This window comes from Equus quagga, chromosome 2, assembly GCF_021613505.1.
Source record: "Equus quagga isolate Etosha38 chromosome 2, UCLA_HA_Equagga_1.0, whole genome shotgun sequence".
Classification (NCBI taxonomy): domain Eukaryota; kingdom Metazoa; phylum Chordata; class Mammalia; order Perissodactyla; family Equidae; genus Equus; species Equus quagga.
In genome coordinates, this window is record NC_060268.1 from 124,774,275 (window position 1) to 124,800,288 (window position 26,014).

Consider the following 26,014-nt stretch of genomic DNA (forward strand, 5'->3'; position numbering starts at 1 on the left):
TAGAAGAAATTTGAGCTAAAGTCAAAAGGTCACTTTTGAACCAAAGTTGGAAAAAGGCTTAAGTCAGTGTGGTAGTTTACTGTTGCTTTTTTAAAACTTGTTTATTTTTAGGTGTTAGCCTTTAAAAAATCAATTATTATTCTTGCTTCAAATTCAGATAATCCTTTGCCTTTGTTGGTATTTAGAAAATATTATTTGCAGGTAAATGAAATAAAAACTATTTAAATCATCTCTGAATAGTCATGTGAAAGGAATACATCAAGAATTTTCTCACATCGCAGTATCTTAATCCCAGGGTATTTTTTTCCAACCCCTTTTCTGGTCAACATGAAGACTTCCATTTGTGTTCCTTAATCAGCCACAGACACATTGCACTGGGTTAGGAACTCTAGATACTTCAAAGAAAAGAATACAGTGTCCATTCTCTTCTTGATGACCTTATCTATTAGGTTGAATTTTATGACACTGCTGATACTTGAAAGTTTTTGATTTGTCAAAACAACAATGTCATTTGAGTCCACCTAATAGTTTAAGGGCAAGATAGATTCTGGAAAACATAAATAACCATGCAGAGCACTAAATTACATGTTATGGTCCAGTCACTAAATGGTGTAGGATTTTGAAGGAATAGAGTCGTTACTTTGGATGAGGAAGTTGGAAAAATCTTCATAGAATAGATTGTCAATTTCAGCCTCTAATCAGCCAGGGGCTTCTACTGAACATTCAGTTTTTTCTTGCTGTTGATAATTGAATGAATCTGGAAAGCCCATCAGATCAGTTGTCTTCGTGTAGAATTTTTTTTCCAGGTACAAGTTTTTCTTTGAATATCTGTTTTTGATTCTTTTGGTCCCATGTTTCTTCTTTCAATGCATTTTTTTGTTGTAAAAGAAAACCGGTAAAATTTTCCATCCTAACCATTTTTAAGTGTCTGGTTTAGTAGTGTTAAGTATATTCACACTGTTGTCAAAGAGATCTCCAGAACTTTTTCGTCTTGGCAAAATTGAAACTCTATACCCCTTAACCAGCTAGTCCCAATTCCTGCAGTGTCTGGTTACCACCATTCTATTTTTCTGTTTCTGTGAAATAGACTATGTTAGATACCTCATATAAGTGGAATCATACAGTATTTGTCTTTTTGTCAGTATTTGTCTTAACATTATGCTAAGTGTCTTCAAGATTCATCCATGTCATAGCATGTGACAGAATTTCCTTTCCTTTTTTGGATTTTCTCAGTTTCCTTTAAAAAAAATTTTTTTTGACATATAAAAAACTGCACATAATTAATGCATACAACTTGATGAGTTGGAGATACGTATACACCCATGAGTCATCACCACAATCTATGCCGTAAACCTCTCCATCACCTCCAAAAGTTTCCTCCTACCCTCTTATTTATTATTATTGTGGGGTTTTTTGTGATAAAGCACTTAACATAAGACCTACTCTCAGCAAATTTTTAAGTAAACAATACAGTATTAACTATAGGCACTGCTGTACAGTAGATCTCTAGGACTTACTATCTTGTATAACCGAAACTTTATACCCTTTGACTCGTACTTCCCCGCTTCTCCCTCCCATAGCCCCTGGAAACCACCATTCCATTCTCTACCTCTATTAGTTTGTTTTATATTTGTCATATAAGTGGTATAATGTAGTATTTATCCTTCTGTGTCTGGCTTATTTCACTTAGCCTAGTGTCCTGTAGGTTGTTCTACATTGTTGCAAATAGCAGGATTTCCATATTTTTTAATGCTAAATAATATTCCATTTTGTGTGTTTGTGTGTGTGTGTGTACATATATAAATGACATTTTCTTTGTCTATTTTCCATTGATAGACATTTAGGTTGCTTCCATGTCTTTGTTACTGTGAATAATGCTGCAGTGAACATGGGAGTGTGGGTACCTCTGTGAGATCCTGATTTCACTTCCTTTGGATATATACCCAGAAGTGGAATTACTGAATCTTATGGTAGTTCTATTGTTAGTTTTTTGAGGATCCTCCATACTTTTTTCTGTAGTGGATGTACCAATTTACATTCCCACCTACAGTGTACCAGGGGATCTCTTTTCTCCACATCCTCGCCTACTTATTATCTTTTATTTTTTTTGAGAAAAACCATCCTACCAGGTGTGAGGTGATATCTCATTGATGTTTGATTTGCATTTTCCTGGTGATTATTGATGTTGAGCACCTTTTCATATACATGTTGGCCATTTGTGTATCTTCTTCGGAGAAATGTCTATTCATTTCCTTTGCCCATTTTTTAATCAGATTTTTTGTGTTTTTCCTATTGTGTTGTAAGAGTTCCTTAAACATTTTAAATAGTATCCCCTTATTAGATATATGGTTTGCAAATATTTTCTTCCATTCCTTGGGTTGCCTTTCATTTTGCTGATTGTTTCCCTGCTATGCTGAAGCTTTTTAGTTTCACGTAATCCTGCTTATCTATTTTTGCTTTTGTTGCCTGTTCTTTTGGGGTCATATCTTTTATTATTAAGACTGAATATTATTCTATTCTGTGTGTATACCACATTTTCTTTATCCAGTCATCTATTGATGGACATATGGATTGCTTCCATGTTTTAACTAGTGTGAATAATGCTGCTATTAACGTGAGTGTACAAAAATTTCTTCATCACCCTGCTTTCCGTTCTTTTGGATATATAACCAGAAGTGAGATCGCTGGATTATATGGTAGTCCTATTTTTAATTTTGAGGAACCTCTTCGTGTAGAACTTTTCACAAATTTCATTGCTATTGTTCCTGTTAAAGCTGTATGTGAAAATCCTTTTGATTAATATGATGGACCTTCTTGATTAATACAGATTTCTTTTTTTGCATATCCAGGGCTCTTGCAGAAGCTCCACCATCTGTAAACAACCTAAAGAGTGAACTTGGTGATAAAGGGAAGAATAAAGATGAAGGGGAAGTTCATAACCATGAAAAAAAGGCTGCAGATAGTTGCCTTGAGCCTTGTACAGAAGAGAAAAAGAAGAAGCGTTCTGGATTCAGAGACAGAAAAGTATGGAACACAATGTTATAAATTAATCAGAACAAATATTTAATCCGAAATTAGAATAATGCAGTTGAGTCTCTTTTATCTTGTATTTCAGGTAGTTCATATTCACTTTGAAGTTATTCACCTCTTTGCTATTTTTCATCATGTTCTAAGGCAAATGTATTCTTAGAATATGAAGTTAATGGGGGTAGTGAAAAGGATCTAGAATTGGTAATCAGGATCAGCATATATATTTTTTCTTTTGTTCGGTTCAGCTATCTAAGGTGATTTTTGCTTTCTGGATCTTTCTGCTGCTGAGTGTTCTCATATATGTTAAATTGAGTATTTGTGGTATTACTGATCTATGATGCCAAGTTGTAAAGGCAGAATAAAATCTCTTTGGGAATATATAAATATTTCCAGAAAATCAACTTATTTTGAGGACAGCATAACTTTAAATGACTTCAGAATTTATGTCTTTAACACAACCTACTCTTATGTAGCTCTACCTCAGAGAACTTGCAGTTCCACTATAATAATGTCTATGATATTGGGCAGTTGACTTCAGCAGGCATGAATGATGAAAAGTGAAAAGAGTGAATCTGTTAGACATTTTGCATGTTAATGTTAAAATTTAGGGAATTGCCTTTGCTCACTAAAATATAACAAATCAATCCAAGATAATTTGAGTTATTTCTTGTGTTGTGTATGTGTGATATATATTTGCAAGAAGAGTTTCTTTGAGAAATTTGGACCTTCTGTTTGTCTGTCTGGTTAAAGTTATTAAATACGTCTTTTCATTTCCCAAATCCATTTCTGATTGAGGTGAATTTGAATAAAAGTTATGTATGACAAACTAGTTGTCAACTATCCAGTGTTTCCACAATGATACATTTATTTAATCTTTTGCCCTGAGTGAATTTCAGAAAAGTTCAAATTTACCTTGTGCCAGCAGTTTCGATTACAGTCAAACTTTCCATTTTACAAAGTAAAGCTAAGATGACCCAAATAAACATTTATTTTTGAAACTTCCATTTTCTACTCTCACTTTCTGCTCAAGAGATGACCATACTTTACATTTCACAGAAAAAATTAAAGCTGTCGGTATAATCTACTTAATTCTAATTCCCATAGTATAAAACCTTTCTAATCCATGTCTGAAATGGTTCTTATGTCTTTCTCTAAAGTCTCTTTGGAAGAGCTGTGTTTTCCCTGTTCAAAGATACCATTCCACGTCAGCCTGTCTCCCCAAGAACCTATTTCAATACTTAGTCTTTCTCTGTCCTGTTTTGCCACTCTTCATCTATGCATTCTTTTACATAGTCTACATGGTCATGTTAAAGATTCTTCTATCTTTAAATGACAAACTGCATTAAAAAAATTTTTTTTTATTGTGGTAACATTGGTTTATAACATTGTATAAATTTCAGATGTATATCATTATATTTCCGTTTCTATGTAGATTATATCATGTTCACCACCCAATGACTAATTACTATCCATTACCATGCACATGTGCCTAATCACCCCTTTTGCCCTCCTCTCTCTTCCCTTCCCCTCTGGTAACCACCAATCCAATCTCCATCTCTACGTGATTGTTTGTTGTTGTTTTTGTCTTCTACTTATGAATGAGATCATACAGTTTTTTACTTTCTTCCTTTGACTTATTTCGTTTGGCATAATACCCTTAAGCTCCATCCATGTTGTCACAAATGGCTGGATTTCATCATTTCTTATGGCCGAGTAGTATTCCATTGTATATGTATACCACATCTTCTTTATCCATTTGTCCCTTGATGGGCACCTAGGTTGCTTCCAAGTCTTGGCTATTGTACATAATACTGTGATGAACATAGGGATGCATGTATCTTTATGCATTTATGTTTTCAGGTTCTTTGGCTAAATACCGAGCCGTAGAATAGCTGGATCATGTGGTAGATCTATTCTTAATTTTCTAAGGAAACTCCATACTGTTTTCCATAATGGCTGTGCCAGTTTGCAGTCCCACCAGCAGTGTACAAGGGTTCCCTTCTCTCCTCATCCTTTCCAACACTTGTTTCCTATCTTGTTAATTATAGCCATTCTGATGGGAGTGAGATATCTCATTGTAGTTTTGATTTGCATTTCCCTGATAGTTAATGATGTTGAACATCTTTTCATGTGCCTGTTGGCTATCTGTATATTTTCTTTGGAGAAATCTCTGTTCAGATCTTTTGCCTATTTTTCATTTGGGTTGTTGGTTTTTTGTTGTTGAGATGTATGAGATCTTGTATATTTTGGATATTGACCCCTTATCTGATATATGGTTTGCAAATACCTTCTCCCAATTGTTAAGTTGTCTTTTTGTTTTGTTGATGGTTTCCTTTGCTGTGCAGAAGCTTTTTAGTTTCATGTAGTGCCATTTATTTATTTTTTCTATTGTTTCCCTTGCCTGGTCAGACACGCTATTTGAAAAAATGTTGCTAAGACCCATGTCAAAGAGCATACTGCCTATGTTTTTTTCTAGAAGTTTCATGATTTTGGGGCTTACATTCAAGTCTTTAATCCATTTTGAATTGATTTTTGTGCATGGTGTAAGATAATAGTCTGTTTTCATTCTTTTGCATGTGGCTGTCCGGTTTTCCCAATACCATTTATTGAAGACACTCTTCTTTCTCCATTGTATGTTCTTGGCTCCCTCGTCAAAAATTAGCTGTCCATGTATGTGTGGGTTTACTTCTGGGCTCTCTATTCTGTTCCATTGATCTGTGTGTCTGCTGTTGTGCCAGTACCATGCTGTTTTGTCACTATAGGTTTGTAGTATATTTTGAAATTAGTGTGATACCTCCAGCTTTGTTCTTTTTTCTCAGGAATCCTTTGGCTATTCGGGGTCTTTGGTTTTTCCATATAAGTTTTAGAATTCTTCTATTTCTGTGAAAAATGTTGTTGAAACTTTGATGGGGATTGCATTGAATCTATAAATTGCTTTAGGAAGTATGGACATTTTAACTGTTAATTCTTCCAATCCAAGAGCACAGAATATCTTTCCCTTTCTTTGTGTCTTCAGTTTCTTTCAAAAATGTTTTATACTTTTCAGTGTACAGATCTTTCACCTCCTTGTTTAAGTTTATTCCTAGGTATTCTATTCTTTTTGTTGCAGTTATAAATGAGGTTGTATTCTTAATTTCTCTTTCTGCTACTTTGTTGTTAGTGTATAGAAACACAACTGATTTCTCTATGTTCATTTTGTACCCTGCAACTTGGCTGTTGCGGAGAATTCACTGGGGAAGCCGTCTGGTCCTGGACTTTTATTTTTTGGTAGGTTTTTGCTTACTGTTTTAATCTCCTTACTGGTGATTGGTCTATTCAAATTCTCTATTTCTTCAGGATTAAGCTTAGGAAGGTAATATGATTCTAAGAATTTATCCATTTCTTCTAGATTATCTAATTTGTTGGCATATAGCTTTTCATAGTATTCTTTTATAATCTTCTGTATTTCTGAGGTGTCCATTATAATTTCTCCTCTTTCATTCCTGATTTTATTTATTTGAGCCTTCTCTCTTTTTTCCTTCAGGAGTCTAGCTAAAGGTTTGTCAGTTTTGTTTATCTTTTCAAAGAACCAGCTCTTGGTTTCACTGATTTTTTTCTATTGTTTCTTTAGTCTTCATTTTATTTATTTCTGCTCTAATTTTTATTATTTCCTTCCTTTTGCTGATTTGGGGCTTTGTCTATTCTTCTTTTTCCAGTTCCTTTAGGTGCACTGTTAAATTGTTTATTTGAGATTTTTCTTTTTTGTTGAAGTAGGCCTGTATTGCTATAAACTTCCTTCTTAGAACCACTTTTGCTGTATCCCCTAATTTTTTGCATGTTGTGTTTTCATTTTCATTTGTCTCCAGATATTTTTTGATTTCTCCTTTGATTTCTTCATTGACCCACTCATTGTTCAGTAGCATTTTGTTTAATCTCCACATTTTTGTGGCTCTCATGATTTTCTTCCTGTAGTTGATTTCTAGTTTCATACTGTTGTGGTCAGAAAAGATGCTTGGTTTTATTTCAGTCTTCTTAAATTTATTGAGACTTGTTTTGTGGCTTTAATATGTGATCAGTCCTGGAGAATGTTCCATGTGCATTTAAAATAATGTGTATTCTGCAGTTTGGGGATGGAATGTTCTGTATATAAGTCCACATGGTCTAATATGTTGTTTAAGGCCAGTCTTTCCTTATTGATCTTCTGTTTGGATGATCTATCCATTGGTCTAAGTGGAGTGTTAAAGTCCCCTACTAGTATTGTGTTACTGTCTGTTGCTTCTTTTATATCTATTAATAGTTGCTTTATATGTTTAGGTGCTCCTCTGTTGGGGACATAGATTTTTACAAGTGTTATATCCTCTTGTTGGGTTGTTCCCTTTATCATTATATAGTGCCCTTCTTTGTCTCTTGTTACAGTTTTCTTTGGCGTGTATTTTGTCTGATATAAGTATTGCTGCCCCAGCTTTCTTTTCATTGCCGTTTGCATGGAGTATCTTTTTCAATCCCTTCACTTTCAGTTTGTGAGTGTCTTTAGGTCTGAAGTATGTCTCTTGTATGCAGCATATATATGCATCTTGTTTTTTTATCCAGTCAGCCACCCTATGTCTTTTGATTGGAGCATTTAGTTCATTAACATTTAAATAGCTATTGATTAGTATGTACTTATTGCCATTTTGTTACTCTTTTTCTGGGTGTTTTAGTAGTTCTTCTCTGTTCCTGTCTTCTCCTACACTCTTCCCTTGTGGTTTGATGGCTTTCTTTAGCATTATGTTTGTGTTCCTTTCTCTTATTTATTTATTATAGGTTTCTGTCTTGTGATTACCATGAGGTTCATGTATAATAACCTACATATATAGCAATCTGTATCAAGTTGGTGGTCTCTTTTGTTTGACTTCTTTCTAAAAGCTCTATGCCTCTACTCCCCTCCTATTTTATGTTTTTGATATCATATCTAACCTCTTTGTGTGTGTGTGTATCCATTACCCTTATCATGGAAATAGGTGATTTTAGTGCTTTTGTCTTTTAACCTTCATATTATCTTCATTGGTGGTTGATCTGCTACCTTTACTGTATTTTTGCCTTTACCAGTGATTTTATTGCCTTTTTTTTTTTTTTGATAATTTTCTTGTTCCTATTTGTGGTCTTCTCTTTCCAACTTAAATAAATCCTTCTAGCATTTCTTGTAAGACTGGTTTCTTGGTGATAAACTCCTTTCATTTTTGCTTGTCTAGGAGATTCTTTATCTCTCCTTCCATTCTGAATGTTAACCTTGCTGTGTAGAGTTTTCTTCGCTGTAGGTTTTTCCTTTCAGCACTTTAAATATATCCTGCCACTCCCTTTTTGCCTATAAGATTTTCTGCTGAGAAGTCAACTGATAGCCTTATGGGGTTCCCTTTGTATGTCACTTGTTGCCTTTCTCTTGCAGCTTTTAGGATTCTCTCTTTATCTTTAATTTTGGACATTTTAATTATAATGTGTCTTGGTGGGGGCCTCTTTGGGTTTATCTTGTTTTGTACTCTCTGTGCTTCCGGTACTTGGATGTCTGTTTCCTTCCTTAGGTTAGGAAAGTTTTCAGCTATTATTTCTTCAAATTGATTCTCTGCCTCTTTGTCTCTCTCTTCTTCTTCTGGGACACCTATAATACTAGTGTTAGTGCACTTGATATTGTCCCAGAGGTCCCTTAGACTATTTTTATTCTTTTTAATTCTTTTTTCTTTTTATCTGTTCAGCTTGAGGGATTTCCTCTAGTCTTTCATCCAGCTCAGTGATCCATTCTTCTATATCATCTACTCTGTTATTAAGTCCCTCTAGTGAATTTTTCATTTCCAGTATTGTATTCTTCATTTCTGTTTGGTTCTTTTTTGTATTTTCTAATTCTTTGTTGATGTTCTCACTGTGTTCATCTAGTCTTCTCCCAAGATCAGTGAAGCATCCTTAGGACTTTTTGTTTGAACTCTTTGTTAGATAGATTGTTTATTTCTGTTTCATTTAGTTCTTTTTCTAGAGTTTTCTACTGTTCCCTTACTTGGAACATATTCCTTTGCCTCTCGTTTTGCTTCTTTCTCTGTGGTTATATCTGTGTATTAGGTGGGTCAGCTATGTCTCCTGATCTTAGAGAGGTGGGCTTATGTAAGAGATGCCTTATGAGGCCAAGAAGTATGCTTCCCTCTCGTCACCAGTTCCAAATGTTCCAGGAGTGACCCTTGTGCGGGCTACGAGTGTCCTTCTGATGTGGCAGGGTTCCTCTTGCTGCAGGTGCCCAGGGAATCTAGGCTGTCATCCTGGCCACCTGGTTGTAATGCTCAGCAGTGTGTAGCTGCTATGGACCCTTCAGTCACTTTTTCAGACATGGGGAACCCTAGCACAGTTGGCTGCAAGGTCTAATAGCACATTCTGTTGCAGCTTTTCTGTTAAGTGAGTAGGCCCTCAGCATGGCTGGTTGCTAGGCTCAGGGGCTTACAATTGCTGCAGGCCTTTGCCATGCAAGGCTGTTGTCAGCTCTTGAGGATTGGAGTTGTGTGGGGCTGGTCCCAGGCATGGGAGCACCCAGTTGTTTCAGGCTTTGGAAGGTGGGGTTGATCGACTATGTTGCTGTTTGAGAAGAACAAGTCTTCTGCAGCTGACAAGCCCCACTGCCCACAGGGCCACACACACCATCAAGATAGTTCTGTTCGTATGCATGCTGACCCTGTGAAGTGGACCATGTCACCCCACTGCAAAGGCTCCACACACTCCATCAATGCCCCAAACACTCCACTTTCTCCTCTTGCACTCCCTGCCCCACAGAGGCAGACCCACTTGCCCAGCTGCAGAGGATCCAGGCACCCAGCCTATCCAGGCCCACAAGTTGCCTAAGGGCTTTCTGTTGGGTGGGGCCAGTCCCTAGGACAGGCTGTGTGCCTTGGCTAAGCTGGATTAAATTGGTTCTCTAGTGGGTGGGGCAGACCCTGGACTAACAGGCTACAGGAAGAACTCCAATGGAATCTGCTAGGGTCTGTGTCAGCACACCTGTACTAGGTCACAATAATAGCTCCTGCCAATGTGTTAGTTTCTGGAGAGATCTCACCTCTCACCAAGATGCACCCAGCGCCTCTCAGGTCAGTCTCTTTTCACCAAAGTACTGTGCACCTTTCTTTCTGGTGATTTTAGGTTGCTGTCTGAAATGGGTGAATTTGTGCATGGGCCCTTTAAGAGCTGGCTGTTTTTGACTTTTGTCAGATAGCTTTTCTGGGGGTGTTCCCTGTTGTTGTTAGTAGTCAGCAAGTCAGATACTATGACACTAATCTTGATCATGCTGAGTCCAAAAGATGCTTTTCGCAGTCACACCCCTTTCTGCTCAGGTTCCCCACTTGTCCAGGGGCTGTGTGCCTTAGGCTTGCTCCTGGCTGGCCATGAAGGACAGCAGCTTGTGAAGATGGCTTTTTTCCTCTCCAGAAAGGAATTCTGCCTCTTCCACCTCAGTCAGGACTGTCCCTTGTTGTGGGAGTTCTTTTTATCCAGTATTCAGTTCACTCAGGGGTAATTGTTCCAAGAGTAGTTGTAAGTTTTTTGTCTCTGTGGGAGGAGGTGGATTCAGTCTGCCTACACCGCCATCTTAAGACCAACTGCCAAAACTCAAAAACAGCATTTTTAATGAAGCATCTTTTTCTAGCTGCTTCCCGTTCACATTCTTTTCCTACAATATCAAACTGCTCCAGTGTCTACATGCTGTCTTTGACATCCTCACTTTTCATTTAAGTTTTTTGCTTTTGTTCTTTTATGTTTGCTTGATTTTTATGTAATATTTCAAATACGTAGAGGAAAAATATAGAGACTACTATAATGAACATACATGCGCCCAATACTTATTTTTGTCAAGTTTTAACATTCTGCTGTATTTGCTTCCGTTTTTCAAAGAAGAAATGAAATGTTTTTTTTTTTTTTGAGGAAGACTAGCCCTGAGCTAACATCTGCTGCCAATCCTCCTCTTTTCTTTTTTTTGCTGAGGAAGACGGCCCCTGAGCTAACATCTGTGCCCATCTTCCTCTACTTTTTATGTGTGGGATACCTGCCACAGCATGGCTTGCCAAACAGTGTGTTGTCCACACCCGGGATCCAAACCAGCGAACCCCAGGCTGCCGCAATGGAATATGCAAACTTAACCACTGCACCACCAGGCCGGCCCCTGAAATAAATTAAAAAAAGAAACATTACTGTATACTCTCCGCAATCCCATTTTGCTCTCTTCTGCTTCAGAAGTAAACCAGTGTCCTGAATTTAGTATGGGGCATGGCCTCATTATTTTGTGTTTTATTTTAATTAAAAAAAAGTTCTCAAGTGAAAAGAGGATACTCATTTCACTTAGTTCCTGACAGATTGTTTGTTAGTTTATGCATGCTTCTTTATTTAATTTTATTTAAATTTATTTCATTTATTTTTAAAATTATTTTAATTTTATTTTAAATTTGTTAAATTTAACTTAATTTTAATTTTATTTATTTAATTTCATTTATTATTTATTTAAACTTATTTCATTAATTTTTTGTATTTTTATTTTTAAGTTTATTGTCCCTTCTGAAACTTGGTTCTCAATTCTGGAAAATTCCCACACGTTGCTTCAGTATTGCTTCACTGTCATTTCTTTTCTCTTGGAACTCCTGTTAAATGTATGCTGTATCCTCACAACCTATCCTCCATATGTTTTAACTGCTCTTTCATATTTTTTCTGATTAGTTCTTCACCCACTCCCCCAGAGTCTCTCTTTTTCTTCCAATTTTTTTTTTTGTGAGGAGTATTGGCCCTCAGCTAACATCTGTTGCCAATCCTCCTCTTGATAGACAATCCACTGAGCTAACATCTGTGCCAATCTTCCTTTATTTTGTATGTGGGATCCTACCACAACATGACTTCATGAGCAGGGTGTAGGTCCATGCCTGGGATCCACACCTGCGAACCCTGTGCTGCTGAAGCAGAGCGTGCACACTTAACCTCTACGCCACCAGGCTGGCCCGCTCCAATTTATTTTATTGTGGTAAAATACATATAACATTTACCATCTTAACCATTTTTCAGTGGTATTAAATGCATTCATAATATTGTGCAACCATCACCACCATCCATTTCTGTAACTGTTTTCATCTTATAAAACTGAAAATCTGTACCTGTTAAACAATAACTCCCTACTACCCCTTTCCCCCAGTGCCTAGCAACCACCATTCTACCTTCTGTCTCTATGATTTTGAATATGAAGGAAACTGATACAAGTGAAATCATACAGTATTGGTATTTTTGTGACTGGCTTATTGTATGTAGTATAATGTCCTCAAAGTTCATCATGTTGTAGCATATGTCAGAATTTCCTTCCTTTTTAGAGCTGAATAATATTCCATTGTATGTTTGGATCACATTTTGCTCATCTGTTCATCTGTTGATGGACCCTTGTGTTGCTTCCACATTTTAGCTACTGTGAATAATGCTGCTTTGAACATAGATATACAAATACCTCTTTGAGACACTACTTTCTAGTCTTTTGGATATATACACCCAGAAGTAAATATGCTGGATCATATGGTAATTTTATTTATAAATTTTTTTATGGTTCCACCATACTTTTTTCCACAGTGCTGTACCATTTTGCAGTACCACCAGCAGTTCACAAGGGTTCCACTTTTTCCACATCGTTGCCAACCCTTGTTGTATTCTGTTGTTTTGATATTAGCTTTCTTAAGGGATATGAGTTGGTATCTCAGTGTAGTTTTCATTTGCATTTCCTTAATGATCACTGCTGTTGCACATCTTTTCACATGCTTCTTGGCCGTTTGATATCATCTTTGGAGAAATGTCCGTTCATATCCTTTGCCTATTTTAAGCTTGATCTTGGAATTTTTTATTGTTGAGTTTTAGGAGTTCTTTATATAATCTTATTGTTAATTCCTTATCAGATAAATGATTTATGATTATTTATTCTCATTCTGTGGGTTTCCTTTTTATTCTGGTGACACTATCTTTTTGTTGTTGTTGAGGAAGATTGTCCCTGAGCTAACATCTGTGGCAATATTTCTCTATTTTGTATGTAGGATGCCACCACAGCATGACTTGGTCAGCAGTCTATAGGTCCGAGCCTATAGGTCCAAACCTGCGAACCCTGTGCTACCGAAGTGGAGCATGGGAACTTAACCAGTATGCCACCGGGCTGACCCCGACATTGTCTTTTGATGTACAAAATTTTAAAAATTATATGACGTTCATGTCATCTTTTTTTCCCATTGTGACTTGTGCCTTTGGTGTCATAGGAAAAGAAATTGCCAAATCCACTATCGTGAAGTTTTCTCCTATTTTTTCTAAGAGTTTATAGCTTTAGGTCTTTCATTTTGGTCTGTGATCAATTTTGAGTTAATTTTCTTTTAATGGAGTTCATAATAATTTACATCAATGTGAGATTTCAGTTGTATATTATTTCTTGTCTGTCACCACATAAGTGCACCCCTTCACCCCCTGTGCCCATCCTCCACCCCCTTCCCCTGGTAACCACAGAAATGTTTTTTTTTTGTCCGTGTATTTGTTTATATTCCACATATGAGTGAAATCATCTGGTGTTTCTCTTTCTCAGACTGGCTTATTTTGCTTAACACAATTCCCTCCAGGTCAATCCATGTTATTGCAAATGGGATAAATTTGTCTTTTTTTCCGGGTGAGTCGTATTCCATTGTATATATATACCACAGCTTCTTTATCCAATCATCCATCAATGGACACTTGGATTGTTTCCATGTCTTGGCTATTGTGAATAGTGCTGCGATGAACATAGGGGTACATATGTTACTTTGGATTGTTGATTTCAAGTTGTTTGGGGAGATACCCACGAGTGGGATAGCTGGGTCATACGGTAGTTCTATTTTTAGTTTTTTGAGGAATCTCCATACTGTTTCCCATAGTGGCTGCACCAGTTTGCACTCCCACCAGCAGTGTATGAGGGTTCCCTTCTCTCCACACCCTCTCCAGCATTTCTTATTTTTAGTCTTAGTGATTATAGCCATTTTAACAGGCCTAAGGTAGTATCTTAGTGTAGTTTTGATTTGCATTTCCCAGATGATTAGTGATGTTGAACACCTTTTCACGTGTTTATTGACCATCTGTACATCTTCTTTGGAAAAATGTCTGTTCATATCCTCTGTCCATTTTTTGATCAGGCTGTTTGTTTTTTTTGTTGTTCAGTTGTGTGAGTTCCTTATATATTATGGAGATTGACCCCTTATTGGATATATGATTTGCAAAAATTTTCTTGCAATTGGTGGGTTGTCTTTTGGTTTTGATTCTAGTTTCTTTTGCCTTGCAGAAGCTCATTAGTCTGATGAACTCCCACTTTTTTTTTCTTTTGTTTCCCTTGTCTGAGAAGATGTGGTGTTCAAAAAGATCCTTTTAAGTTTGATGTCAAATAGTGACCTACCTATATTTTCTATCAGGAGTTTTATGGTTTCAGGACTTATCTTCAAGTCTTTGATCCATTTTGAGTTTATTTTTGTGTATGGCATGAGATAATGGTCTACTTTCATTCTTTTGCATGTGGTTGTCCAGTTTTCCCAACACCATTTATTGAAGAGACTTATCTTTTCTCGAGTGTATGTTCCTGGCACCTTTGTCAACGATTAGCTGTACGTAGATGTGTGGCTTTATTTCTGGGCTTTCATTTCTGTCCCATCGATCTGTGTGCCTGTTTTTGTACTAGTACAATGCCATTTTGATCACTTTGGCTTTGTAGTACATTTTGAAGTCAGGGATTGTGATACCTCCAGCTTTGTTCTTTTTTCTCAGGATTGCCTTAGTAATTTGGAGTCATTAGTTGCCTCATATGAATTTTAGGATTCTTTGCTCTATTTCCATGAAAAGTGTCATTTGGTTTCTGATTGGGATTGCATTGAATCTGTATATTCTTTTGGGTAGTATGGACATTTTAACTGTGTTTATTCCTCCAATCCATGAGCAAGGAATCTCTTTCCATCTCTTTATGTCATTATTAGTATATTTCAGTAATGTCTTATAATTTTCATTGTATAAGTCCTTCACCTCCTTGGTTAAATTTATTCCTAGGTACTTTATTCTTTTAGTTGCAATTGCAAATGGAGTTATATTCTTGAGTCCTCTTTCTGTTACTTCATTATTAGAGTATAGAAATGCAACTAATTTTTGTAAGTTGATTTTGTACCGTGCAATTTTACTGTAGTTGTTAATTATATCTAATAGTTTTCCAATGGATCCTGTAGGGTTTTCTAGATATAAGATCATGTCATCTGCCAACAGTGAGAGTTTCACTCTTCACTCCCTATTTGGATTCGTTTTATTTCTTTTTCTTGCCTAATTGCTCTAGCTGAAACCTCCAGTACTATGTTGAATAAGAGTGGTGATAGTGAGCATCCTTGTCTTGTTCCTGTTCTCAAGGGGATGTTATTCAGTTTTTGCCATTGAGTTTAATGTTGGCCGTGGGTTTATCATATATGGCCTTTATTATGTTGAAGTAATTTCCTTCTATCTCCATTTTGTTAAGAGTTTTTATTATAAATGGCTGTTGGATCTTCTCAAGTGATTTCTGTCTATTGAGATAATCATGTGGCTTTTATTCCTCAATTTGTTGATGTGGTGTATCACGTTGATTGATTTGTGGATGTTGAACCATCCCTGTGTCCCTTGAATAAATCCCACTTGATGGTGATATATGATCCTTTTGATGTATTGCTAAATTGGGGTTGCCAAAATTTTGTTGAGGATTTTTGCATCTATGTTCATCAGTGATATTGGCCTGTAGTTTTCCTTTTCTGTGGTATCCTTGTCAGGCTTTAGTACCAGAGTGATGTTGGCCTCATAGAATGTGTTAGGAAGTGTTCCGTACTCCCTAATTTTTTGGAATCACTTGAGAAGGATAGGTATTAAGTCTTCTCTGAAAGTTTGGTAAAATTCACCAGGAAAGCCATCTGGTCCTGGGGTTTTATTTTTTAGGATGCTTTTGATTACTGTTTCAATCTCTTTCCTTATGATTGGTCTATTCAGATTGTCTGTTTCTTCTTGACTCAGCTTTGGGAGGTTGTAAGAGTCCAAGAATTTATCTGTTTTCTCTAGGTTATCCATTTTGTTGAGATATAGATATTTGTAGTATTCTCTTACAATCCATTGTATTTCTGTGGAGTTTGTTGTTATTTCTCCTCTTTCATTTCTGATTTTATTTATCTGAGCTGTCTCTCTTTTTTTCTTTGTGAGTCTGGCTAGGGATTTGTCAATTTTATTTATCTTCTCAAAGAACCTGCTGTTTGTTTCATTGATCCTTTCTACTGCCTTTTTTGTTTCAATAGCATTTATTTCTGCTCTGATTTTTATTATTTCTCTCCTTCTGCTGACGTTGGGTTTCGTTTGTTCTTCTTTGTCTAATCCACTTGGATGTAATTTGAGATTCCTTATTTGGGATTTTTCTTGTTTGTTAAGGTGTGCCTGTATTGTGATGAATTTCTCTCTTAATACGGCTTTTGCTGCATCCCATGTGAGTTGGTATGGTACGTTATCATTTTTATTTGTCTCCAGATATTTTTTTATTTCTCCTGTAATTTCTTCAATGATTCATTGCTTGTTCAATAGCATGTTGTTTAGTCTCTACATCTGTGTCTCTTTCTCAGCTTTTTTCTTGTAATTAATTTCTAGCTTTATAGCATTATAATCAGAAAAGATGCTTGTTATTGCTTCAATATTATTAAATATATTGAGGCTTGCCTTGTTTCCCAACATATGGTCTATCCTTGAGAATGTTCCTTGTGCACTTGAGAAGAATAGGTACTTTGCTGTTTTTGGATGGAGTGTTCTATATATGTCTATTCAGTCCAACTGGTTTAGCTTTCATTTAATTCCTCTGTTTCCTTATTGATTTTCTGTCTGGATAATCTATCCATTGATGTGAGTAGGGTGTTGAGGTCCTCTACTATTATTGTGTTATTAATATCTTCTTTCAGGTTTTTTAATAGTTGCCTTATGAACTTCGGTGCTCCTGTGTTGGATTTATTTATAAGCATTAGATATTTATAAGTGTAGATGCTTATAAGTGTTATTTCTTCTTGATGGAGTGTCCCTTTGATCATTATATACTGCTCCTCTTTGTCTCTATTTACCTGTCTTGTCTTGAAGTCTACTTTGTCTGGTGTAAGTATTGCTACAGCTGCTTTCTTTTGTTTGCCATTAGCTTTTAGTATTGTCTTCCACCCCTTCACTCTGAGCCTCTTTGTCATTGGAGCTGAGATGTGTTTCCTGGAGGTAGCAAATTGTTGGGTCTTGTTCTTTAATCTATCTCGCCACTCTGTGTCTTTTTAGTGGAGAATTCAATCCATTTGTGTTTAGCGTGATTATTGATGTATGAGGGCTTAATGCTGTCATTCTGCCACTTGTTTTCCAGTTTTCCTGCATTTCCTTTGTTTCTCGACCTGTGTGTTTTGGTCTACCCATTGAATTATATAGTTTTTTATGATATGTTTCTTTATTTTTTCCTCATTTACTTTTTGTGTCTCTGTTGTACTGTTTTGTTTAGTGGTTACCCTGAACTTTGTATCCAGGATGTCATGTATAAGATACTCTATTTTCTTTATTTTTTAATTTTTTTTAAAGATTGGCATCTGAGCTAACAACTGTTGCCAATCTCTTTTTTCTTTTTTCTTTTTTTTTTTTTTTTTTGCTTTATCTCCCCAACCCCCCTCCCCCCCATACACAGTTGTATGTCTTAGTTGCAGGTCCTTCTAGTTGTGGGTTGTTGTGGACGCCACCTCAATGTGGCCTGATGAGCGGTGCCATGTCCACGCCCAGGATCTGAACCCTGGGCCGCCGCAGCGGAGCGTGTGAACTTAACCACTCGGCCACAGAGCCAGCCCCAAGATACTCTATTTTCTGATGGCCTCTGATTTCCTTAGTCTAAACCGATTCAGTCCCTTTCCTCCTCCCTTCCTAAGTTGTTTTTCTCATATCTTATTCCAACTTGTGTTGTGATTTTGTGGTTAAAGTGACAAGATTGTCTTTGTTTTTGGTGTTTTCCTTCCTTTTAGCCTTTTGCTATCCTATTCTGATTCTGTCTACCTATTTTTCTCCTTGCTCTGTGTTTTGTGACCCCTTTCTCCCTTTTTTTATTTTTTTATGTATGAGGGCCTTCTTGAGAATTTCTTGGGGGGGGGGTGGTCTCATGGCTATGAAGTCCCTTAGCTTTTGTTTGTCTGGGAAAGATTTAATTTCTCCCTCATATCTGAAGGATATTTTTACTGGATAGACTATTCTTGGCTGAAGATTCTTGTCTTTTAAAGTTTTGAATATGTTGTTCCATTCTCTCCTAGCTTGTAAGGTTTCTGCAGAGAAATCCTCTGAAAGCCTGATAGGGGTTACTTTGTAGCTCATTTTCTTCTGCCTTGCTGTCCTTAGTATTTTTTCTTTGTCATTCATTTTTGCCAGTTTTACTACTGTATGCCTTGCAGTAGGTCTTTTTACATTGACAAATCTGGAAGATCTGGAAGCCTCCTACACATGTATTTCCCTCTCTTTCCCTAGATTTGGGAAGTTCTGTGCTATTATTTCTTTGAACATGCTTTCTGCTCCATTCTCCTTCTCTTCACCTTCTGAAGACCTATAATTCTTATGTTTCATTTTCTCATTGAGTCAGATATTTCTCAGAGACTTTCTTCATTTCTTTTTAGTCTTAGTTCTCTCTCCTCCTCTTTCTGGAGCATTTCAACTTGTCTGTCTTCGATTATGCTGATAACCTCTTGTATGATGTCCACTCGAGCATTCAGGGAATCTGTATTTTATCTCTTCCATTGTCTCTTTCATCTCTAATATTTCTGATTGATTCTTCTTTATAGTTTCAATTTCTTTTGTGAAGTAGCTCCTGGACTCGTTGAATTGTTTCTCTACATTCTCTTTTATCCATTGACATTTTTTATGATAGCTATTTTGAATTCATTGTTGTTTAGTTTACATATTTCTGTGTCCTCAGGACTGAGTTCTGGTTGCTTGTCGTTTTTCTCTGGTCTGGAGATTTGATGTAGTGTCTCATGTTGGAAGGTCGGGTCTTTCTCATTGTGATATTTGGTTGCAGTTACAGCCTGTCACCACTGGGTGTGGGTGGAGAGCCACTTATTCTGAGCCCTCTGCCTTCAGCTTTGATCCCAGGCACTGGAGCCTGGGGCACTGGGGGAGTTGGGGGAGTGGCTCTTTCTCCTGCATGCACTCCAGGATTTCTCAATCATCTCTTGCTGTCTGGTCTCCTGGGGTCTTGGCTTGATGGGGTCACCCCCCACAAAAGCTTTTGTCCGGTTAGAGGGCTTTCCTCTAGGCTGCAAGGGCCTGTGTGAGTCCTGGGTGATCCCACCAACAAAGGTCCCCTCCCTTGCTCCTTCTCTCACAGAACTCCTATGGTGGCAATCACAGTCTTTAGGGGTGGAGCGCAGTTCCATCTTACCCCCTTCCATCTCCTCTGAAGGGGCTCTAGCCTCTCTGCCCTCTGTTGTGTGGCTGCATGTCTCTCCGAAGTTTTTGTGTTATTAGGATGTCTTCTGTTAGAGTATGGATGCCCCTTTTTGTTGTATGTTGGAGGGGAGAGAGTCCCGGGCAAGTTCACTCTGCCGTGATGCTGATGTCACTCCAAATTTGAGTTAATTTTTAACATGGAGTTAGATAAGGGTCCAACTTCATTCTTTTGCATAGGGATATTCAGTTTTCCCAGCACAATTTGTTGAAAAGACTGTAATTTCTCCATTGAATGATTATGACACCCTTGACAGACTCATTTAACCATACATGAGGGCTTATTTCTAGGCTCTATTCTATTCCATTGGTTTATATGTCTATATTTATGCCAGTACCACATCTTTTTTATGACTGTAGCTTTGTAATAAGTTTTGAAATTAGGAACTGGGAGTCCTTCAACTTTGTTCTTATTTTTGAAAATTGTTTTGGCTTTTTGGAGTCCGTTGAAATTCCATGTCAGACACTTAGGTTGTTTCCATGTCTTGGCTATTATGAATAATGCTGCTATGGACTTGGGAGTATAGATATCCCTTTGAAATACTGATTTCGTTTTCTTTGGATATATACCCAGAAGTGGGATTGCTGGATCATATGGTAGTTCTATTTTTAAGTTCTTGAGGAACCTCCATACTGTTTTTCATAGTGGCTGAACCAATTTACATTCCCACCAACAGTGCAAAAGTGTTCCCTTTTCTCCACATCCTCGCCTACACTCATTTCTTATTTTTTTGATGATAACCATTCTAACATGTGTAGGATGATATCTCGTGGTTTTGATTTGTATTTCCTTAATTATTAGTGATTTTGAGCACCTTTCCATGTACCTGATGGCCATTTGGGTGTCTTTTTTGGGAAAATATCAATTCAGGTCCTCTGCCCATTTTTTAAATTAGACTGTTTGGTTTTCTGCTGTTGAATTGTATGGGTTCTTAATGTATTTTGAATAGTAAGTCCTTACCCAATATAGGGTTTGCAAATATTTTCTCCTATTCCATAGATTGACTTTCAATTTTGTTGATGGTTTCCTTTGCTGTGCAGAAGCTGTTTAATTTGATGTAGTCCCACTTGTTGATTTTTGCTTTTTTTGCCTTTGCTTTTAGTGTTAAATCTGAAAAATCATTGCCAAGACTGATGCAAGGAGCTTACTGCTTATTTTTTCTTCCAGGACTTTTATAGTTTCAGGGGATATATTCAAGTCTTTAATGCATTTGGAGTTGATTTTTGTGTAAAGTATAACATAGTGGTCCAGTTTCATTGTTTTGCCTCATGTTATCCAGTTATCCCAGCACCATCTTTTAAAGAGATTATCCTTTTCCCATTGCATATTCTTGGCTCCTTTGTCATAAATTGGCTGACTATCAATGCATGGGTTTCTTTCTGACATCTCTACTCTGTTTCATTGATCTATGCCTCTGTTTTAATGCCAGTACCGTACTGTTGTGACTACTATAACTTTATAATATAGTTTATAATCAGAAAGTGTGATACCTCCAGCTTTCTTCTTTCTTAAGATTACTTTGGCTATTTGGGGTCTTTTATGGTTCCATACATACTTAGAGGATTGCTTTTTCTATTTCTATGAAAAATACCATTGGAACTTTGGTAGGGATTGGATTGAATCTGTAGATCACTTTGGGTACTATGAACATTTTAAAAATATTAATTCCTCCAATCCATGAGCAAGGAATATTTTTCCATTTATTTTTGTTGTCTTCAACTTTTTTTAAATCAATATGTTATTATTTTTAAGTACAGATGTTTCATCTCCTTGGTTAAATTTATTCTTGAATGTTTTATTCTTTTTGATGCTATTGTAAATGGGATTTCTATAATTTCTTTTCCTGATATTTTGTTGTTACTGTACAGAAACACAACTCCTATCTGCATATTGATTTTGTATCCTGCACCTTTACTGAATTCATTTATTAGTTTAGTAGTTTTTGGTGGAGTCTTTATGGTTTTTCTATATATAATATCATGTCATCTGCAAATAATGCCAGCTTTACTTCTTCCTTTCTGATTTTGATGCCGTTTATTTTTTTTCTTACCAAATTACTCTTGCTAGGATGTCCAGTACCATGTTGAATAAAAGTGGCAACAGAGGACATCCTTGTCTTGTTCTTGATTTTAGAGGAAAAGCTTTCAGCTTTTCCCTATTGAGTATAATGTTAGCTGTGATCTTCTCATAAAAGGCCTTTATTATGTTAAGGTGCATTCCCTCTATACCCAGTTTGTTGAGTTTTTGTCATGAAAGGATGTTGATTTTTATCAAAGCTTTTTCTGCATCTATTGAGATGATCATGTGATTTTTATCCTTCATTTACTTAATGTGATTTATGACATTGCTTGATCTATGGATGTTGAACCATCCTTGCATGCCTGGAATCCCACTAGATCATGGTGTATGATCTTATTAATGTACTGTTGAATTCACTTTGTTAATATTTTCTTTGAGGATTGGACATGTATGTTCATTAGGAATAGTAGCCCATAATTTTCTTTTCTTGTAGTGTCCTTGTATGATTTTGCTATCAGAGTAATGTGGCCTTGTAAAATGAGTTTGGAAGTGTTTTATTCTGTTTTAGTTTTGGAAGAGTTTGAGCAGGATTTGTACTAATTCTTCTTTACGTGTTTGGTGGAATTCACTAGTGAAGCCATCTTGTCCTGGAGTTTTGTTTGTTGGGAAGTTTTTCATTAGTGATTCAATCTCCTTACTAGTAATTAGTCTGTTCAGATTTTCTGTTTCTTCATGATTCAGTCTTGGTAGGTTGTATGTTTCTAAAAATTTATCCATGTCTTCTAGGTTGTTCTGCTTGTCCCATATAATTCTTCATAGTAGTCCCTTTTGATCCTTTCAAGTGTATGGTATCAGGTGTAATGTCTCCTCTCATTAATGATTTTATTTATATGTCTCTTGTTTCTTTTTTAAAATCAATGATTAAAATTTAAAAATATCATACAACTCACAACCTTTTAATTCTTATTACCATTTTTACTATACATGTCTTTTTAAAATTGAGATATAATTGACATATAACTGTGTAAGTTTAAAATGTACAATGAATTGATTTGATGCATTTATATATTGCAGTATGATTACCACCATAGCATTAGCTTACACTTCTATTGTGTCACATAATTATTCTTTCTTTTTTTTGAGGAAGATTAGCCCTGAGCTAACATCTGCTGCCAATCCTCCTGTTTTTTGCTGAGGAAGACTGGCCCTGAGCTAACATCCATGCCCATCTTCCTCTGCTTTATATGTGGGAAACCTGCCACAGGGTGCCTTGACAAGCAGTACGTAGGTCTGCACCTGGGACCTCAACTGGCGAACCCTGGTCTACCGAAGCAGAATGTACAAACTTAACCACTGCACCACTGGGCTGGCCCCATATTGTTTCTTTTTAAATGAAAACAATTCAGATGTAGTCTCTTAGCAGCTTCAAAGTTTGTAATACAGTATTGTTGACTGTAATCACTATACTGGGCATTAGATCTCCAGAACTTATATATCTACTAGTTGCAAATTTGTACCCTTAAACAACATCTCCCCAGTTTCCCTACTCCTCAGTCCCTGGTTACCAGCACACTACTCACTGTTTTCATGAGTTCTTGTTTTTTAGATTCTACATATAAGTGATAATCCTACAGTATTTGTCTTTCTTTGTCTGACTTATTTCACTTAGCATAATGTCCCCAAGGTCCATCCATGTAGTCCCAAACTGCAGGATGTTCTACTTTCTCATGGCTGAATAATATGCCATTGTGTGTGTGTGTGTGTGTGTAAGAGAGAGAGAGAGAGTCACATCTTCTTTATCCATTTGTGTGTGTGTGTGTATGTGTGTGTGTATGTGAGAGTCACATCTTCTTTATCCATTTGTCCATTGACAGATAGTTAGGTCATTTCCATATATTGCTTATTGTGAAGAATGCTGCAACAAACCTGGAGTACAGACATCTTGACATCCTGTTTTTGTTTCCTTTGGATATATACCCTTTCTAAATAGGAAAGGAAGAAGTAAAATTGTTATTTGCAGATGATATGATACTGTATACAGAAAATCCTAAAGACGCAATAAAAAAACTGTTGCAGCTAGTCAATGAATGCAGTAAAATTGCAGGATATAAAATCAAGATACAGAAATTTGTTGTTTCTACACACTAACATTGTCTTATATGAAAAAGAAATAAAGATAACTATCCCATTCACAATAGCTTCAAAAACAATAAAATACTAGGAATCAGTTTAACCAGGGAAGTGATGAAAAATCACTACAATGAAAACTACAACACTTTGGTGAAAGAAATTGAAGAAGACACAAACAAATGGAATGATATCTTGTGTTCATGGATCAGAAGAATTAATATTGTTAAAATGTCCATCCTACCCATAGCCATGTATAGATTCAATACAATAAGTATCAAAATCCCAATTGTATTTTTCACAGAAATTTTTTTTAAATCCTAAAATGTGTATGGAACTGCAAAAGACCCTGACTAGCCAAAGCAATCCTGAGAAAGAAGAGCAAAGCTGGAGGCATCCTACTTCCTGATTTCAAACTCTACTACAAAGCTGTATTAATCAAAACAGTATGATATTAGGGAAAAAATAGGCACATATACCAATGGAACAGATTAGAGATCCCAGAAATAAATCCCCGCATACGCAATCAATCAGTATTTGATAAGGGAGCCAAGAATAGTCTATGGAGCAAAAATAAAACATTTTGTATTTATGACAGTGTATTTTAAGCTGATAATGATTTAACTTCTAACATATACAAAAGCCCTACGTTTATACACTCCTTCCACAGTTTATGTTTTTGATAGCACAATTTACATCTTTTTATGTTGTATATCCATTTACAAATTATTGTAGTTATAGTCGTTTTTGATACTTTTTTCTTTTAACCTTCATACTAGAGTTAGAAGCGATTTACCCACCACCGTTATAAGATTAGAGTATTCCGAATGTAACTATATGTTTACCTTTACTGTTGAGTTTTATATATTGATATGTTTTCCTGTTACTCATGAACATCTTTGTGTTTCAGTTTAATGAATTACCTTTGAGATTTCTTGTAAGATTGGTCTAATGTTGAACTCTTTCAGCTTTTTCTTGTCTGGAAAACTCTCCTTCAATGCTGAAGGATAATTTTGCTGGTACAGTTTTCATGGTTGTCAATTCTTTTTTCTTTAGCACTCTGTATATATCATGTTCTTCCATTATGGCTGCAAAGTTTTTGCTGAAAAATCTGTTGATAGTCTTATTGGGGTTCCCTTGAATCTAACAAGTTGCTTTTCTCTTTTATGATTCTGTCCTTTAACTTTTGACAGTTTAATTAGTGTGTGTCTCAGTGTGCATTTCTTTGGATTCATCTTGTTTATAACTCTCTGGGCTTCTTGGATCTTGATGTCTATTTCTTTCCCCAGAGTAGGGATATTTTCAGCCATTATTTCTTTGAATAAGCTTTCTGCCCCTTTCTCTCATTCTCTCTGCTTCTGGAACTCCTACAATGTGTATTTTGATCCACTTGTGTCCCATAACTCCTTTAAGCTATCTTCACTCTTCTTTATTCTCTTTTCTTTTTGCTCATCTGATTAAATGAATTCCACTGCCTGTCTTTGAATTCACCAGTACTTTCTTCCATGTGATCTAGTCTGCTGTTGAACCCTTCTGTTGAATTCTTCAGTTTAATCGTTGTATTCTTCAGCTCTATGATTTCTGTTTGGTATATTTTTATATTTTCTGACTCTTGTGTTTTAATTCTCACTTTGTTCATGCATTTTTCTCCTGACCTTGGTAGGTGTCTGTATAAGTGTTATTTTGAACTCTAAATCAGATAAATAACTTAATCTGCATTTTATTAAGGTCTAGTTTTTATTTTAATATTTATTATTATATTTAATATTTATTAGATTATTTAGTAAAATAAGAAGGTAATATTTATTGTTTATTAAAATTATTAATTATTAATGTATTTCATATTTAATATTTATTAATTACTTTAAGGTCTATTTTTTATTTTAATATTATTTTATTAAGGTCTATTTATTATTTATTATAGTCTACTTTATCAAGGTCTAACAAGTTTTAACTTGTTATTTTTTGAGAACATATTCCTTTGTTTCCTCTTTTTTCTTGACTCTCTATGTTGCTTTCTGTGCATTAGATAAAACAGCCACCCTTCCTAGTCTTGACAGAATGGTCTTGTGTAAGAGATGAACTTCATCAATCAGCCTGGCCCAAACTCTTGATTGTTTCTAAAACCTTTGTAATTATGAAAGTAACTTCTTTGTTCTTGATGCCTCGTAATAGTTGAGCTCATGTGCCAAGATCACAGTCAGCACCTACATGCATGTTGCATGGAAGCTGGCTTCTTGGATAGCAGCGGGGAAAGTATGTAGTTAAGGCCCCTTCCGGGGAGAAACTGGGAGTTGGGCATTTTTGCCTCCTTTCCCTGTGTATAGTCATGGGGTTGTGCTCTTA

At 36.2% G+C, this 26,014-nt stretch overlaps 1 protein-coding gene across 2 annotated transcripts in view; it reads left to right on the plus strand.

Moving 5' to 3' along the window:
* The window catches only part of MICU1 (mitochondrial calcium uptake 1), a 234,750-nt gene that overhangs the window by 19,352 nt on the left and 189,384 nt on the right, over positions 1-26,014 (plus strand). For both annotated transcript variants that reach the window (XM_046651419.1, XM_046651428.1), the window contains exon 3: positions 2,850-3,024. In XM_046651419.1, coding sequence (XP_046507375.1) covers positions 2,850-3,024 — 175 coding nt within the window. The remainder of the gene's footprint in view (positions 1-2,849; positions 3,025-26,014) is intronic.